The sequence below is a fragment of the Hyla sarda genome, unplaced genomic scaffold, assembly GCF_029499605.1.
Source record: "Hyla sarda isolate aHylSar1 unplaced genomic scaffold, aHylSar1.hap1 scaffold_494, whole genome shotgun sequence".
NCBI lineage: Eukaryota > Metazoa > Chordata > Amphibia > Anura > Hylidae > Hyla > Hyla sarda.
The window spans coordinates 57530-73671 of record NW_026610505.1 but is presented as its reverse complement, the minus strand read 5'-3'; the positions used below and the strand labels follow the sequence as shown (position 1 = coordinate 73671).

At 44.7% G+C, this 16142-nt stretch overlaps 2 protein-coding genes across 3 annotated transcripts in view; both read right to left on the bottom strand.

Moving 5' to 3' along the window:
- Positions 1-10053, bottom strand: part of LOC130337328 (zinc finger protein OZF-like) — an 82690-nt gene extending 72637 nt beyond the window's left edge. The window contains exon 1 of the mRNA XM_056553949.1: positions 10029-10053. The gene's annotated coding sequence lies outside the window, so the exon portion shown is untranslated. The remainder of the gene's footprint in view (positions 1-10028) is intronic.
- The window catches only part of LOC130337327 (gastrula zinc finger protein XlCGF57.1-like), a 30542-nt gene that overhangs the window by 3385 nt on the left and 11015 nt on the right, over positions 1-16142 (bottom strand). Inside the window, exons 2-6 of one of the 2 annotated variants that reach the window (XM_056553945.1) lie at positions 13694-13782; positions 12245-12424; positions 12028-12157; positions 10453-10550; positions 8068-8176 (exon numbers count right to left, since the gene is read on the bottom strand). In XM_056553945.1, coding sequence (XP_056409920.1) covers positions 8068-8176; positions 10453-10550; positions 12028-12157; positions 12245-12424; positions 13694-13756 — 580 coding nt within the window. In that variant the 5' untranslated portion in view covers positions 13757-13782. Of the gene's footprint in view, positions 1-8067; positions 8177-10452; positions 10551-12027; positions 12158-12244; positions 12425-13693; positions 13974-16142 lie in introns of those variants that run through there. The other variant, XM_056553944.1, reaches the window with a different exon arrangement.

Genomic DNA, 16142 nt, shown 5'->3' with positions numbered 1-16142 from the left:
GGGGGTCATTATGCCCCCTCCATGTCGGCGATGGCCGCAGATCGCTGGACAATTCAGTCCAGCGATCTGCGGCGGATTCCGGGTCAATCGGGTCTCCAGTGACCTGGTGACCCGGAATTATTGGCTGATCGGGGCCGTCAGAGACGGCCCCGATCAGCCAGAGCCAGCAGGGGTGAGGTGGCACTGGTGCCACCTCACGATCGCCCTGATTCGTCGGCCGGATTACCGGCCGACCAATCAGGGCGCCTGCTGCGGGTGTCACTCCCGCAACCCGCTCCGCCCCTCTTCCGGAGGACGTGAGCGGGTGCGGGACGTGCACCCCGGGTGCTGGGGACCCCGATCCCCGGCGCCCCTGTTGGGATCGGGGCCCCAGGAGCAGCGGCGGCGGCGGAGACGACGAGGGACTGACCTGTGCGGCGAGGATCGTTGGAGGTGAGTGACAGCCTCCTGCTGTTGCTTAGCAACAGCTCCCAGCATGCAAAAAGGGCATGCTGGGAGCTGTAGTTATGCAACAGCAGGAGGCAGACCACCACAACTCCCAGCATGCCCTTATGGGCATGCTGGGACTTGTAGTTTTGCAACAGCTGGAGGCACATTCTTTCTATGGAAAAGTGTACCTTCAGCTGTTGTGTAACTACAACTCCCAGCTTGCACAATCAGCTAAAGTGCATGCTGGGAGTTGTAGTGGTGCATCTGGTGGTTGCATAACTACAACTCCCAGCATGCCCGTTGGCTGTCGGTGACTGCTGAGAGTTGTAGTTTTGCAACAGCTGAAGGCACACTGAGTTAAGTAGTAAACCAGTGTGTCTCCAGCTGTTGCATAACTACAATCCCCAGCATCCCCAGCCAATGTAGTATGCCTCCAGCTGTTGCATAACTACAACACCCAGCATGCCCTTCCGCTGTCCGTACATGCTGGGGGTTGTAGCTTTTGCAACAGCTGAAGGCACACTGGTTGCAAAACACTGAGTTTGTTACCAAACTCGGTGTTTCACAACCAGTGTGCCTCCAGCTGTTGCAAAACTACAACTCCCAGCATGCACTGATAGACCGTACATGCTGGGAGTTGTAGTTTTGCAACAGCTGGATGTTCCCCCCTCCCCAGTGTGAACGTACAGGGTACACTCACATGGGCGGAGGATTACAGTAAGTATCCGGCTGCAAGTTTGAGCTGCGTCAAATTTTCTGCCGTAGCTCAAACTGCCAGCGAGAAACTACTGTGAACCCCCGCCCGTGTGACTGTACCCTAAAAACACTACACTACACTAACACACAATAAAATAAAAAGTAAAAAACACTACATATACACATACCCCTATACAACCCCCCTCCCCAATAAAAATGAAAAACGTCTGGTACGCCACTGTTTCCAAAACGGAGCCTCCAGCTGTTGCAAAACAACTACTCCCAGTATTGCCAGATAGCCGTTGACTGTCCAGGCATGCTGGGAGTTTTACAACAGCTGGAGGCACCCTGTTTGGGAATCACTGGCGTAGAATACCCCTATGTCCACCCCTATGCAAGTCCCTAATTCAGGCCTCAAATGCGCATGGCGCTCTCACTTTGGAGCCCTGTCGTATTTCAAGGCAACAGTTTAGGGCCACATATGGGGTATCGCTGTACTCGGGAGAAATTGGGCTTCAAATTTTGGGGGGTATTTTCTGCTATTACCCTTTTAAAAAATGTAAAATTTTTGGGAAAACAAGCATTTTAGGTAAAAAATATATATATTTTTTTACATATGCAAAAGTCGTGAAACACCTGTAGGGTATTAAGGTTCACATTACCCCTTGTTACGTTCCCCGAGGGGTCTAGTTTCCAAAATGTTATGCCATGTGTTTTTTTTTTGCTGTTCTGGCACCATAGGGGCTTCCTAAATGCGGCATGCCCCCAGAGCAAAATTTGCTTTCAAAAAGCCAAATGTGACTCCTTCTCTTCTGATACCTGTAGTGCGCCAGCAGAGCACTTTTCACCCCCATATGGGGTGTTTTCTGAATCGGGAGAAATTGGGCTTCAAATTTTGGGGGGTATTTTCCGCTATTACCCTTTTTAAAAATGTAAACATTTTGGGAAAACAAGCATTTTAGGTAAAAAATAATTTTTTTTTTACATATGCAAAAGTCGTGAAACACCTGTAGGGCATTAAGGTTCACGTTACCCCTTGTTACGTTCCCCGAGGGGTCTAGTTTCCAAAATGGTATGCCATGTGTTTTTTTTTTGCTGTTCTGGCACCATAGGGGCTTCCTAAATGCGGCATGCCCCCAGAGCAAAATTTGCTTTCAAAAAGCCAAATGTGACTCCTTCTCTTCTGAGACCTGTAGTGCACCAGCAGAGCACTTTTCACCCCCATGCGAGGTGTTTTCTGTATCGGGAGAAATTGGGCTTCAAATTTTGGGGGGTATTTTCTGCTATTACCCTTTTTAAAAATGTTAAATTTTTGGGAAACCAAGCATTTTAGGTAAAAAAAATATATATTTTTTTTTACATATGCAAAAGTCGTGAATCACCTGTAGGGTATTAAGGTTCACTTTACCCCTTGTTACCTTCCCTGAGGGGTCTAGTTTCCAAAATGGTATGCCATGTGTTTTTTTTTTTGCTGTCCTGGCACCATAGGGGCTTCCTAAATGCGGCATGCCCCCCAAAAACCATTTGTCGCTCCTTCCCTTCTGAGCCCTCTACTGCGCCCGCCGAACAATTAACATAGACATATGAGGTATGTGCTTACTCGAGAGAAATTGGGTTTCAAATACAAGTAAAAAATGTTTCCTTTTTATCCCTTGCAAAAATTCAAAAATTGGGTCTACAAGAACATGCGAGTGTAAAAAATGAAGATTTTGAATTTTCTCCTTCACTTTGCTGCTATTCCTGTGAAACACCTAAAGGGTTAATACACTTACTGAATGTTTTTTGGAATACTTTAGGGGGTGTAGTTTTTAAAATGGGGTCTTTTATGGGGTATTTCTAATATGAAGACCCTTCAAATCCACTTCAAAACTGAACTGGTCCCTGAAAAATAGTGAGTTTGAAAATTTTGTGAAAAATTTCAAAATTGCTACTGAACTTTGAAGCCCTATGGTGTCTTCCAAAAGTAAAAACTCATAAATTTTGTGATGCAAACATAAAGTAGACATATTGTATATGTGAACCCAAAAAAAATATATTTTGAATATCCATTTTCCTTACAAGCAGAGAGCTTCAAAGTTAGAAAAATGCAAAATTTTCATTTTTTTCATCAAATTTTGGGATTTTTCACCAAGAAAGGATGCAAGTTACCATAAAATTTTACCACTACGTTAAAGTAGAATATGTCACGAAAAAACAATCTCGGAATCAGATTGATAAGTAAAAGCATCAGAGTTATTAATGTTTAAAGTGACAGTGGTCAGATGTGCAAAAAACGCTCCGGTCCTTAAGGTATAAAATGGCCTGGTCCTTAAGGGGTTAAAAGGGGTACTCCACCAACAAAGGATAGGAAATAAGATGTCTGATGCAGCGCTGATGGCTCGAGATGTCACGCCCCCTCAATACAAGTCTATGGGAGGGGGCGTGACGGCCGACACATCCACTCCCATAGATTTACATTGAGGGGGCAAGGTTGTTATGTCACGAGCCTCCGCCCCACATTGCCAGTCATCAGGCACAGACCAAAGTTCGCTCTGTGCACTGGATGTCTGGATGTCTGGGGTGCTGCAGGAGAGATCGTGGGGGGGTTGTCCCAACAGTGGGACCTCCGCGATCAGACATCTTATAATCTATCCTTTGGATAGAGGATAAGATGTCTAGGGGCGGAGTACCCCTTTAATATTGTTGTAAGAAACAATCCTTATAAGAACAGAAGATGGCACTCACCACATGGCATTGCCTTTTTTCTTGTTTATTTAGACACCATGGGTACAAAATACAAATGTCTGACGTGCAGTTTCACACCGCCACAGGTGCTTAATCGTGACCTCTGACATCACAGGTAAATCCCCTCCCTTTTATACAACAAAACTTTATTTAAAAAATACCCTTCATAGAATATAATTAAAATACCAATCATGTTAACGGTAACGATAGGAGGGTCATTGCACTATATAGTTACTCATTGCAGGTGGACAGGATAGACCGAAAACCAACAGACTTTTTTTTAATAAAAATCTTTCCGCATATAAACGGCATGTTACCAATTTGTTTGAACACTACTCAAATTAACGGAAATACATGTAGATCACTGCGCTCGTTTAGACCTAGAGGTCCCACGGCTTTAGTCTTCAGTATATATTCTGTTTCCCTTTGCAGGGTTCTATGTCTATCCCCTCCTCCTCCTCATTGTGGTTTCACCACTGATTATAGTGCTCTATGTCTATCCCCTCCTCCTCCTCATTGTGGTTTCACCACTGATTATAGTGCTCTATGTCTATCCCCTCCTCCTAATTGTGGTTTCACCACTGATTATAGTGCTCTATGTCTATCCCCTCCTCCTCATTGTGGTTTCACCACTGATTATAGTGCTCTATGTCTATCCCCTCCTCCTAATTGTGGTTTCACCACTGATTATAGTGCTCTATGTCTATCCCCACCTCCTCCTCATTGTGGTTTCACCACTGATTATAGTGCTCTATGTCTATCCCCTCCTCCTCATTGTGGTTTCACCACTGATTATAGTGCTCTATGTCTATCCCCTCCTCCTCCTCATTGTGGTTTCACCACTGATTATAGTGCTCTATGTCTATTCCCTCCTCCTCATTGTGGTTTCACCACTGATTATAGTGCTCTATGTCTATCCCCTCCTCCTCCTCATTATGGTTTCCCCACTGATTATAGTGTTCTATGTCTATCCCCTCCTCCTCCTCATTGTGGTTTCACCACTGATTATAGTGCTCTATGTCTATCCCCTCCTCCTCCTCATTGTGGTTTCACCACTGATTATAATGTTCTATGTCTATCCCCTCCTCCTCCTCATTGTGGTTTCACCACTGATTATAGTGCTCTATGTCTATCCCCTCCTCCTCATTGTGGTTTCACCACTGATTATAGTGCTCTATGTCTATCCCCTCCTCCTTCTCATTGTGGTTTCACCACTGATTATAGTGCTCTATGTCTATTCCCTCCTCCTCATTGTGGTTTCACCACTGATTATAGTGCTCTATGTCTATCCCCTCCTCCTCCTCATTATGGTTTCCCCACTGATTATAGTGCTCTATGTCTATCCCCTCCTCCTCCTCATTGTGGTTTCACCACTGATTATAATGTTCTATGTCTATCCCCTCCTCCTCCTCATTGTGGTTTCACCACTGATTATAGTGCTCTATGTCTATCCCCTCCTCCTCATTGTGGTTTCACCACTGATTATAGTGCTCTATGTCTATCCCCTCCTCCTCATTGTGGTTTCACCACTGATTATAGTGCTCTATGTCTATCCCCTCCTCCTCCTCATTGTGGTTTCACCACTGATTATAATGTTCTATGTCTATCCCCTCCTCCTCCTCATTGTGGTTTCACCACTGATTATAGTGCTCTATGTCTATCCCCTCCTCCTCCTCATTGTGGTTTCACCACTGATTATAGTGCTCTATGTCTATCCCCTCCTCCTCATTGTGGTTTCACCACTGATTATAGTGCTCTATGTCTATCCCCTCCTCCTCCTCATTGTGGTTTCACCACTGATTATAGTGCTCCATGTCTATCCCCTCCTCCTCCTCATTGTGGTTTCACCACTGATTATAGTGCTCTATGTCTATCCCCTCCTCCTCCTCATTGTGGTTTCACCACTGATTATGGTGTTCTATGTCTATCCCCTCCTCCTCCTAATTGTGGTTTCACCACTGATTATAGTGTTCTATCCCCTCCTCCTCATTGTGATTTCACCACTGATTATAGTGCTCTATGTCTATCCCCTCCTCCTCCTCATTGTGGTTTCACCACTGATTATAATGTTCTATGTCTATCCCCTCCTCCTCCTCATTGTGGTTTCACCACTGATTATAGTGCTCTATGTCTATCCCCTCCTCCTCCTCATTGTGGTTTCACCACTGATTATAGTGCTCTATGTCTATCCCCTCCTCCTCATTGTGGTTTCACCACTGATTATAGTGCTCTATGTCTATCCCCTCCTCCTCCTCATTGTGGTTTCACCACTGATTATAGTGCTCTATGTCTATCCCCTCCTCCTCATTGTGATTTCACCACTGATTATAGTGCTCTATGTCTATCCCCTCCTCCTCCTCATTGTGGTTTCACCACTGATTATAATGTTCTATGTCTATCCCCTCCTCCTCCTCATTGTGGTTTCACCACTGATTATAGTGCTCTATGTCTATCCCCTCCTCCTCCTCATTGTGGTTTCACCACTGATTATAGTGCTCTATGTCTATCCCCTCCTCCTCATTGTGGTTTCACCACTGATTATAGTGCTCTATGTCTATCCCCTCCTCCTCCTCATTGTGGTTTCACCACTGATTATAGTGCTCTATGTCTTTCCCCTCCTCCTCATTGTGGTTTCACCAATGACAATGCTAATAAACACTCTTATTTGTTATTGATAAGAGTAATCATATGCTCCAAGACTCTCGGGCAGCCTGGACCTGTAACCAGCGAATGAAAGTGTTCTCTCGTATGTACAATGGACGGATAGGTTTACCTATATAATAGGACACTGCAATCACAAATTTATGCATATGCTAAATATTTTGCTTTACAAGTAATAAAATATTTCATTACTAAATTATTTGCTCCCAGTCTGATCTGCTGCATTACACACGTTCAATCAAAGCAATTACAATTTCCACATTAGAAATTACCCATTGGAAGATGTTTTTCTCACCAGTTAAATTTGTCTTTTTTTACCCCAGACCAAACAATCTCGTAAGTTTTTACTTCTACGAAACGAAATAAGTGGTCCATTACTGGTGACATCTCATTAGACCTCATCTGCTAGTAGTATGTGTCAGTTTTTATGAATGGCTGTTTCTTTTTTTACTACTTTTTCCATGGGACTGCGTGTGTACATTGGCCAGCATTGACATGGAGAGCCTGTACCCTCTCATCTCCCAGGGTGCGGCTGTGCAGGCTGCCCGGCATCAACTGCTGGCCTCCGGCCATTATGTCGTATTGCATGCAGACTACCTATGCAAATTATTGACAATGCCTTTGAATTTAATAATAAATTGTACATTCAAGAAGATGGGACCACGATGGGGACACCGGTCGCTCCTACGTTAGCAAATGTGTTTTTGGGGGTCCTAGGGGAGGATTTGATATTCTCCAGTAACAATCCATATGTAAAACATCTAGCACTTCACATACATTATGTAGTATCCTCAATGTGTCACAGCTGAACCCAAAGCCCCCTAAATCTTTAAAGGGGTACTCCAGAGAAAAAAAAAATGTTTTTTAAATCAACTGGCTCCAGAAAGTTATACAGATCTGTAAATTACTTCTATATAAAAATCTTATCCCTTCCAGTACTTAGCTGCTGTAAGCTCCACATGAAGTTGTATAGTTATTTCCAGTCTGACCACAGTGCTCTCTGCTGACACCTCTGTCCATGTCACCAACTGTCCAGAGTAGACGCAAATCCCCAAATCCCTCTCCTGCTCTGGACAGTTCCTGACATGGACATCAGTGTCAGCAGAGATAATTGTGGTCAGACAGGAAAGAACTACACAACTTCCTATATAGTATACAGCAGCTAATAAAATCTTTACCCTTCCCGTAGTTATCAGCTGCTGTATACTCTACAGGAAGTTGTGTAATTCTTTCCTGTCTGACCACAATTATCTCTGCTGACACATCTGTCCATGTCAGGGACTGTCGAGAGCAGGAGAGGAATTTTAGGGATTTGCATCTACTCTGGACAGTTCCTGACATGGACAGAGGTGTCAGCAGAAAGCAAGGTGGTTAGACTGGAAAGAACTACACAACTTACTGTGGAGCATAAAGTAGCTGATAAGTATTGGAAGGGTTAAGATTTTTAAAAGCAATTTACAAATCTGTAGAACTTTATGACACCAGTTGATTTGAAACCATTTGTTTTCCACCGGAGAACCCCTGGGGGCCATCAGAAGTGCTGAACAAATCCCTTACCTGGGTGGATCTCTACTGGAATCTTCTCCTCCTTACAGGGGGAACCTCTCAATCCATAGATCTCTTCTTCCTCAATAACTTCTACTTTAATATCCATCAAATCTTCTGCCTGTTTTAAAATAAAAAAAAAGTGTATCTAATGTATCTAATTTCAACAAATAGTACAGCAGCAATATCTATCATTACAGAAAGTATGGAGAAAAATATCAGAATAGATCATACGGAAAGACATTGTCCTCTCCATCTACCTGATCATCCTGTAGGACATTGTCCTCTCCATCTACCTGATCATCCTGTAGGACATTGTCCTCTCCATCTACCTGATCATCCTGTAGGACATTGTCGTCCCCATCTACCTGATCATCCTGTAGGACATTGTCCTCTCTATCTACCTGATCATCCTGTAGGACATTGTCGTCTCCATCTACCTGATCATCCTGTAGGACATTGTAATCTCCATCTACCTGATCATCCTGTAGGACATTGTCCTCTCCATCTACCTGATCATCCTGTAGGACATTGTCCTCTCCATCTACCTGATCATCCTGTAGGACATTGTCCTCTCTACCTGATCATCCTGTAGGACATTGTCCTCTCTACCTGATCATCCTGTAGGACATTGTCCTCTCCATCTACCCGATTATCCTGTAGGACATTGTCCTCTCCATCTACCTGATCATCCTGTAGGACATTGTCCTCTCTACCTGATCATCCTGTAGGACATTGTCCTCTCTACCTGATCATCCTGTAGGACATTGTTGTCTCCATCTACCTGATCATCCTGTAGACATTGTCGTCTCCATCTACCTGCTCATCCTGTAGGACATTGTCCTCTCCATCTTCCTGATCATCCTGTAGGACATTGTCCTCTCCATCTTCATCCTGTAGGACATTGTCCTCTCCATCTACCTGATCATACTGTAGGACATTGTCCTCTCCATCTACCTGATCATCCTGTAGGACATTGTCCTCTCCATCTACCTGATCATCCTGTAGGACATTGTCCTCTCTACCTGATCATCCTGTAGGACATTGTCCTCTCTACCTGATCATCCTGTAGGACATTGTCCTCTCCATCTACCTGATCATCCTGTAGGACATTGTCCTCTCTACCTGATCATCCTGTAGGACATTGTCCTCTCCATCTACCTGATCATCCTGTAGGTCATTGTCCTCTCTACCTGATCATCCTGTAGGACATTGTCCTCTCCATCTACCTGATCATCCTGTAGGACATTGTCCTCTCTACCTGATCATCCTGTAGGACATTGTCCTCTCCATCTACCTGATCATCCTGTAGGACATTGTCCTCTCTACCTGATCATCCTGTAGGACATTGTCCTCTCCATCTACCTGATCATCCTGTAGGACATTGTCGTCTCCATCTACCTGATCATCCTGTAGGACATTGTCCTCTCTACCTGATCATCCTGTAGGACATTGTCCTCTCCATCTACCTGATCATCCTGTAGGACATTGTCCTCTCCATCTACCTGATCATCCTGTAGGACATTGTCTTCTCCATCTACCTGATCATCCTGTAGGACATTGTCCTCTCTACCTGATCATCCTGTAGGACATTGTCCTCTCCATCTAACTGATCATCCTGTAGGACATTGTCCTCTCTACCTGATCATCCTGTAGGACATTGTCCTCTCTACCTGATCATCCTGTAGGACATTGTCCTCTCTACCTGATCATCCTGTAGGACATTGTCCTCTCTACCTGATAATCCTGTAGGACATTGTCCTCTCTACCTGATAATCCTGTAGGACATTGTCCTCTCTACCTGATAATCCTGTAGGACATTGTCCTCTCTACCTGATAATCCTGTAGGACATTGTCCTCTCCCTCTACCTGATTATCCTGTAGGACATTGTCCTCTCTACCTGATCATCCTGTAGGACATTGTCCTCTCCCTCTACCTGATCATCCTGTAGGACATTGTTCTCTCCATCTACCTGATCATCCTGTAGGACATTGTCATCTCCCTCTACCTGATCATCCTGTAGGACATTGTCCTCTCCCTCTACCTGATCATCCTGTAGGACATTGTCCTCTCCATCTACCTGATCAACCTGTAGGACATTGTCCTCTCTACCCAATCATCCTGTAGGACATTGTCCTCTCCATCTACTCGATCATCCTGTAGGACTTCGTCCTCTCCATCTACCCGATCATCCTGTAGGACATTGTCCTCTCCATCTACCCGATCATCCTGTAGGACTTTGTCCTTTCCATCTACCCGATCATCCTGTAGGGCATTGTCCTCTCCATCTACCCGATCATCCTGTAGGACATTGTCCTCTCCATCTACCTGATCATCCTGTAGGACATTGTCCTCTCTACCTGATCATCCTGTAGGACAATGTCCTCTCCATCTACCTGATCATTCTGTAGGACATTGTCCTCTCCCCCCTGACAGTCCTGGGAATCCAGAGGAGCAGGACATCTCTCTGGTGGGTTCCTCTTCCTGGATCCATCTGTAGGAGACACACAGTGACTGAATATATTGTGTAGATGATCAGATGATGGGGGATCTGGGCCCCCCCAATACTGCTCTCTCCTTTACCATCAATGAGAGACTCCTCTTACCCAGTGGTGATGTTGGGGGCCGGTGGTCTCTAATAAATATATCTTACCCAGTGGTGATGTTGGGGGCCGGTGGTCTCTAATAAATATATCTTACCCAGTGGTGATGTTGGGGGCCGGTGGTCTCTAATAAATATATCTTATCCAGTGGTGATGTTGGGGGCCGGTGGTCTCTAATAAATATATCTTACCCAGTGGTGATGTTGGGGGCCGGTGGTCTCTAATAAATATATCTTACCCAGTGGTGATGTTGGGGGCCGGTGGTCTCTAATAAATATATCTTACCCAGTGGTGATGTTGGGGGCCGGTGGTCTCTAATAAATATATCTTACCCAGTGGTGATGTTGGGGGCCGGTGGTCTCTAATAAATATATCTTACCCAGTGGTGATGTTGGGGGCCGGTGGTCTCTAATAAATATATCTTATCCAGTGGTGATGTTGGGGGCCGGTGGTCTCTAATAAATATATCTTATCCAGTGGTGATGTTGGGGGCCGGTGGTCTCTAATAAATATGTCTTACCAAGTGGTGATGTTGGGGGCCGGTGGTCTCTAATAAATATAGCTTACCAAGTGGTGATGTTGGGGGCCGGTGGTCTCTAATAAATATAGCTTACCAAGTGGTGATGTTGGGGGCCGGTGGTCTCTAATAAATATATCTTACCCAGTGGTGATGTTGGGGGCCGGTGGTCTCTAATAAATATATCTTACCCAGTGGTGATGTTTGGGGCCGGTGGTCTCTAATAAATATATCTTACCCAGTGGTGATGTTGGGGGCCGGTGGTCTCTAATAAATATATATCTTACCCAGTGGTGATGTTGGGGGCCGGTGGTATCTAATAAATATATCTTACCCAGTGGTGAAATTGGGGGCCGGTGGTCTCTAATAAATATATCTTACCCAGTGGTGATGTTGGGGGCCGGTGGTCTATACTAAATATATCTTACCCAGTGGTGATGTTGGGGGCCGGTGGTCTCTAATAAATATATCTTACCCAGTGGTGATGTTGGGGGCCGGTGGTCTCTAATAAATATATCTTACCCAGTGGTGATGTTCGGGGCCGGTGGTCTATAATAAATATATCTTACCCAGTGGTGATGTTCGGGGCCGGTGGTCTATAATAAATATATCTTACCCAGTGGTGATGTTCGGGGCCGGTGGTGTATAATAAATATATCTTACCCAGTGGTGATGTTCGGGGCCAGTGGTCTATAATAAATATATCTTACCCAGTGGTGATGTTCGGGGCCGGTGGTCTATAATTAATATATCTTACCCGGTGGTGATGTTCGGGGCCGGTGGTCTATAATAAATATATCTTACCCGGTGGTGATGTTCGGGGCCGGTGGTCTATAATAAATATATCTTACCCAGTGGTGATGTTGGGGGCCGGTGGTCCTCCATCATGACTATGTCCTGGTACAGATCCTTGTGTCCTTCTATATACTCCCACTCCTCCATGGAGAAATAGACAGTGACATCCTGACACCTTATAGGAACCTGACACACACAATGATCCAGTCATCATCCAGACCCATCATCCCTTGTGTTCCTGTATAATGTCCCAGCATTCCCAGCAGCGCTCACCTCTCCAGTCAGCAGCTCCATCATCTTGTGGGTGAGTTCTAGGATCTTCTGCTCATTGTTCCTCTCAGGTATCAGTGAGGGAGGTGGAGGCTCCGTGATGGGGCCCCGGGCCCTGCTCCATCCTCCTGACCTGCTGGGGGCCACACACTCTCCAGATGTCTTCTTCACTACTGTGTAATCCTGAGTATGGAGAGACCCCGATAAATATCCCTATATACAGACCCCTCACCTCTCCGGTCATGTCCTGTATTATCCCTAGAGATAAGAGGTCATGTGACCATTTCCCACAATCCCTCACCTCTCCGGTCATGTCCTGTATTATCCCTAGAGATAAGAGGTCATGTGACCATTTCCCACAATTCCTCACCTCTCCGGTCATGTCCTGTATTATCCCTAGAGATAAGCGGTCATGTGACCATTTCCCACAATCCCTCACCTCTCCGGTCATGTCCTGTATTATCCCTAGAGATAAGAGGTCATGTGACCATTTCCCACAATCCCTCACCTCTCCGGTCATGTCCTGTATTATCCCTAGAGATAAGAGGTCATGTGACCATTTCCCACAATCCCTCATCTCTCCGGTCATGTGACCATTTCCCACAATCCCTCACCTCTCCGGTCATGTCCTGTATTATCCCTAGAGATAAGAGGTCATGTGACCATTTCCCACAATCCCTCACCTCTCCGGTCATGTCCTGTATTATCCCTAGAGATAAGAGGTCATGTGACCATTTCCCACAATCCCTCATCTCTCCGGTCATGTGACCATTTCCCACAATCCCTCACCTCTCCGGTCATGTCCTGTATTATCCCTAGAGATAAGAGGTCATGTGACCATTTCCCACAATCCCTCACCTCTCCGGTCATGTCCTGTATTATCCCTAGAGATAAGAGGTCATGTGACCATTTCCCACAATCCCTCATCTCTACGGTCATGTGACCATTTCCCACAATCCCTCACCTCTCCGGTCATGTCCTGTATTATCCCTAGAGATAAGAGGTCATGTGACCATTTCCCACAATCCCTCACCTCTCCGGTCATGTCCTGTATTATCCCTAGAGATAAGAGGTCATGTGACCATTTCCCACAATCCCTCATCTCTCCGGTCATGTGACCATTTCCCACAATCCCTCACCTCTCCGGTCATGTCCTGTATTATCCCTAGAGATAAGAGGTCATGTGACCATTTCCCACAATCCCTCACCTCTCCGGTCATGTCCTGTATTATCCCTAGAGATAAGAGGTCATGTGACCATTTCCCACAATCCCTCATCTCTCCGGTCATGTGACCATTTCCCACAATCCCTCACCTCTCCGGTCATGTCCTGTATTATCCCTAGAGATAAGAGGTCATGTGACCATTTCCCACAATCCCTCACCTCTCCGGTCATGTCCTGTATTATCCCTAGAGACAAGAGGTCATGTGACCATTTCCCACAATCCCTCACCTCTCCGGTCATCAGGTAAATGATCTCCAGGGTGAGGTTTAGGATCCTCTCAGTCACCTCCATTCCTTGGGGTCAGGATCTTGTAGGATCTACAGATGATTGGAGCAGTTATATATGATGTAGAATCTGTTCATTTCAATGGAATTCCCACCCCTCCACTCTTGGTCCTTTCCTGTAGACCAGAGGACAGATCCTTCTTTTAACTCCTAGAGGACACAGGGCATATAGTTTCACCCTGGGCACCTGGGTTTTAGCGCACCATGCCCCCTGCCTCCATAATATTCCCCACCTGGCTTGCCCCCCCCCCCTAATGAATTTGGTAATTTATTCACACCTGGACCACCCCCTTATAAATATGGTAATATCCCCCCCCCTAATGAATATGGAAATTTATTTACTCACATCACCAGGCAATGAGGTAAAAAACAGACATAAGTCTACAAATACTGGACCTAATAAAGTAAGTGAACCCTCTATTACTTTCACTATATCCCTTTATATTGAAATTAGTTTTCCCGCGTGAATAACCCGTCCCAGCCATCTGCATCCATCCTAGTTCCAAAGAATCTTCTTCCAAGCCTGACTCTTAGTATTAATGTAGTAATAGAGCACTGATAAGACTGATCACTATGGCAGGCTGTAGTAATAGAGCACCAATAACACTGATCACTATGGCAGGCTGTAGTAATAGAGCACCAATAACACTGATCACTATGGCAGGCTGTAGTAATAGATTGCTGATAACACTGATCACTATGGCAGGCTGTAGTAATAGAGCACTGATAACACTGATCACTATGGCAGACTGTAGTAATAGATTGCTGATAACACTGATCACTATGGCAGGCTGTAGTAATAGAGCACCAATAACACTGATCACTATGGCAGGCTGTAGTAATAGAGCACCAATAACACTGATCACTATGGCAGGCTGTAGTAATAGAGCACCAATAACACTGATCACTATGGCAGGCTGTAGTAATAGAGCACCAATAACACTGATCACTATGGCAGGCTGTAGTAATAGATTGCTGATAACACTGATCACTATGGCAGGCTGTAGTAATAGAGCACTGATAACACTGATCACTATGGCAGACTGTAGTAATAGATTGCTGATAACACTGATCACTATGGCAGGCTGTAGTAATAGAGCACTGATAACACTGATCACTATGGCAGGCTGTAGTAATAGAGCACTGATAACACTGATCACTATGGCAGGCTGTAGTAATAGAGCACCAATAACACTGATCACTATGGCAGGCTGTAGTAATAGATTGCTGATAACACTGATCACTATGGCAGGCTGTAGTAATAGAGCACTGATAACACTGATCACTATGGCAGGCTGTAGTAATAGAGCACCAATAACACTGATCACTATGGCAGGCTGTAGTAATAGAGCACCAATAACACTGATCACTATGGCAGGCTGTAGTAATAGAGCACTGATAACACTGATCACTATGGCAGGCTGTAGTAATAGAGCACTAATAACACTGATCACTATGGCAGGCTGTAGTAATAGAGCACTGATAACACTGATCACTATGGCAGGATGTATTAATAGAGCACTGATAACACTGATCACTATGGCAGGCTGTAGTCATAGAGCACTGATTACACTGATCACTATGACAGGCTGTAATAATAGAGCACCAATAACACTGATCACTATGGCAGGCTGTAGTAATAGAGCACTGGTTACACTGATCACTATGACAGGCTGTAGTAATAGAGCATTGATTACACTGATCACTATGACAGGCTGTAGTAATAGAGCACTGATAACACTGATCACTATGGCAGGCTGTAGTCATAGAGCACTGATTACACTGATCACTATGACAGGCTGTAGTAATAGAGCACTGATAACACTGATCACTATGGCAGGCTGTAGTAATGGAGTTCTGATAAGAAAATATATATATTTGTGGGACAAAATTAAAAATAAAGAAAGCACCATTTTGGAATTTTTAGCCGCTTCCGATTCTACACAGTGCACTTTTTGGTACAAATGACACCTTATCTTTTATTCTGTAGGTCCATACGGTTACAAGGATACACAATTAATGGAGGTTTTATTTTATTTTACTAATTATAACTACATTCACCAAAATTAATATGTTTAAAATTGTCATCTTCTGACCCCTGTAACTTTTTTCCATATACGGGGCTATATGAGGGTACATTTTTTGCGCTGTGATCTTAAGATTTTATTGCTACCATTTTTGTTTGGATGGGACTTTTTGATCGCTTTTTATAACTGTTTATTAGGGTATACAAAATGACCCAAAATACACAATTTTGGAGTTTTTCTATGCGTACGCCATTGACCTTGCGGTTTAATTAACATTATAGTTTTATAGTACATTTACGCACGCGACGATACCAACAGGGATGTGGAATTCCTATCGCCTGACGCCCGGGACTAGCAGTTTTGGGC